The 1831-nt window shown below is 40.8% G+C and overlaps 1 protein-coding gene across 1 annotated transcript; it reads right to left on the bottom strand.

The window, feature by feature from the left end:
- Positions 1-242: 242 nt before the first annotated feature.
- On the bottom strand, positions 243-1210 carry LOC106331882. The gene is made up of 3 exons (XM_013770318.1): positions 803-1210; positions 458-692; positions 243-322 (listed from the first exon to the last, which is right to left on the bottom strand). The coding sequence occupies exons 1-3, from the start codon at positions 1208-1210 to the stop codon at positions 243-245; spliced, it is 723 nt and encodes a 240-aa protein (XP_013625772.1).
- Between the last annotated feature and the right edge of the window lie 621 nt (positions 1211-1831).

Below are 1831 nucleotides of genomic sequence, written 5' to 3'. Positions count from 1 at the left end.
ATACACGTTAAAGAGATTCAAGGTTCATAAGTAGTAGAAGAAGAACAAGCAGTAGAGCGTACACGTTCACGAGATACAAGGTTTGAAAGTAGTAGAAGAAGAGAAGTAGAGTTACAAAGCCGAGCAAACAAACATAGTTTATAAAGGGAAGAAAGGGAAACAGAGAACCCGTGACGAGGTTCACGTGAAAGAAGCTAGCATGGGTCTTGTACTTGACCTGAAGATAAATGAGAACCTGTGACTTATACAGCAGCGTACTTGTCTTCAGTGCTCACATGGGTCTTGTACCTGAAACAGAGAACAACGAAGATGCGTAAGCAAACTAAAATCATAAACAAACATCACTCAAGTTAAAGTTATCGTTAACAAACCATCAATTATCACAACATCTCAGACATTAATTTTATTTTCAGAGCTTCTTCCATATCGGAGAGTGGCTCGGTCTTTGCATCCAAACTTGCAAGCAAACTCTGATTTGAGATTTCCTTTTTGGTGACCATCATTTCTTTAAGTTGTCCTAGTTCTTCTTCTTTTCCAAGTTTCTTCCTCTTCCCAGCAGCCTTAGCTGCCTTAACTCCAATGGGTCTCTCTTGTGGCTCTGTCACTGACCCTTGAGCATCAGAGTCAACTGTTCTGCGCTTTGACCCTTGAGCATCAGAGTCAACTATTTTGCGCTTGTCCTTACCACTGTCCTTATCGAGATAGGTGGACGATCATTTCACATCATGCCTAAGCTCCCTCCACGCATGTTCCAAGTTAAACTTAATGCCCTTGTCATTGTAGAAGATATCCAAGGCACAACCTTCATCACATCGGCTTCATTTTGCCCGCTTCTCTGCTCCCTCAGGGCCATCTCGTAGCAGCCAGAAAACTTACATACCAAGTCACTTATCCTAGCCCATCTTTGCTTGCATTGGCCGAGTTCTCTTGGGATTGTCCCAACCAGAAGAGGACTGGAGTTGTAGAACTCTACAATCCTCTTCCAGAACGCACCAGCTTTCTGTTCATTACTGACTATTGGGTCTTTGCTAGTATTGAGCCAAGCACCGATGAGGATTATATCCGCCTTCGGTGACCATTTTCTCCTCTCTTTTACAGTACACTCATCGGAACATTGGATGCTAAAGTTAGGAAAGGGAGGTTGCGGTGAGTCAAGGTCAACTACCCCTTGACTAGCTAAAAGGTTTACAAAACTTGGGGAGTTTGCCATTTATAAAGAAGACTCTGGTTTACTCAACTACCTAAACTAATTTCGAAGAAAATAAAGCTTAATAGCAAATTCCACGCATATACCTCGTAGTCTTTGCAGATGAAGTATCTTTTCCCAGGGAGGTAGTCATATGTGTCCTCTTCATCGACGAGTTCCTTCGTGATTGATCCACATGGGCAGATTTGAGGAATACCCTGTTGCACATCTGCAACGGCATAAAGCATGTTGTAGTAATCTTTGTGTGCTTTCATGTCTCTTAATTCTTCCTCCATTTATACACCTGCAAGAACAAAAATGAATCAATTTAGAACCCAATCCCGAACCGTAAATCGATTTACAACTAAATCGAAAAACTTTATAATAACGACGACAACAACAACAAAGCGAATCGAGATGAAGAAAAACTAATCAATTTAGAACCCAATCCCAAAACCTCAATCAATTTAAGACTCAATCCCAAAACCTCAATCGATTTAAGACTCAATCCCGAACCCTAAATCGATTTACAACTTAATCCCAAACCTTAATAACGACTAAAACAACAAATAAGCGAATCGAGATGAAGAAAATATCGATTCGAGACGAAAACCATAATTTGATAAAAAAGCCCCAACTCGATTT

This window comes from Brassica oleracea, chromosome C1, assembly GCF_000695525.1.
Source record: "Brassica oleracea var. oleracea cultivar TO1000 chromosome C1, BOL, whole genome shotgun sequence".
Taxonomy (NCBI): domain Eukaryota; kingdom Viridiplantae; phylum Streptophyta; class Magnoliopsida; order Brassicales; family Brassicaceae; genus Brassica; species Brassica oleracea.
Note: the sequence above shows the minus strand (reverse complement) of the source record. Positions and strands in the feature narration are given on the sequence as shown.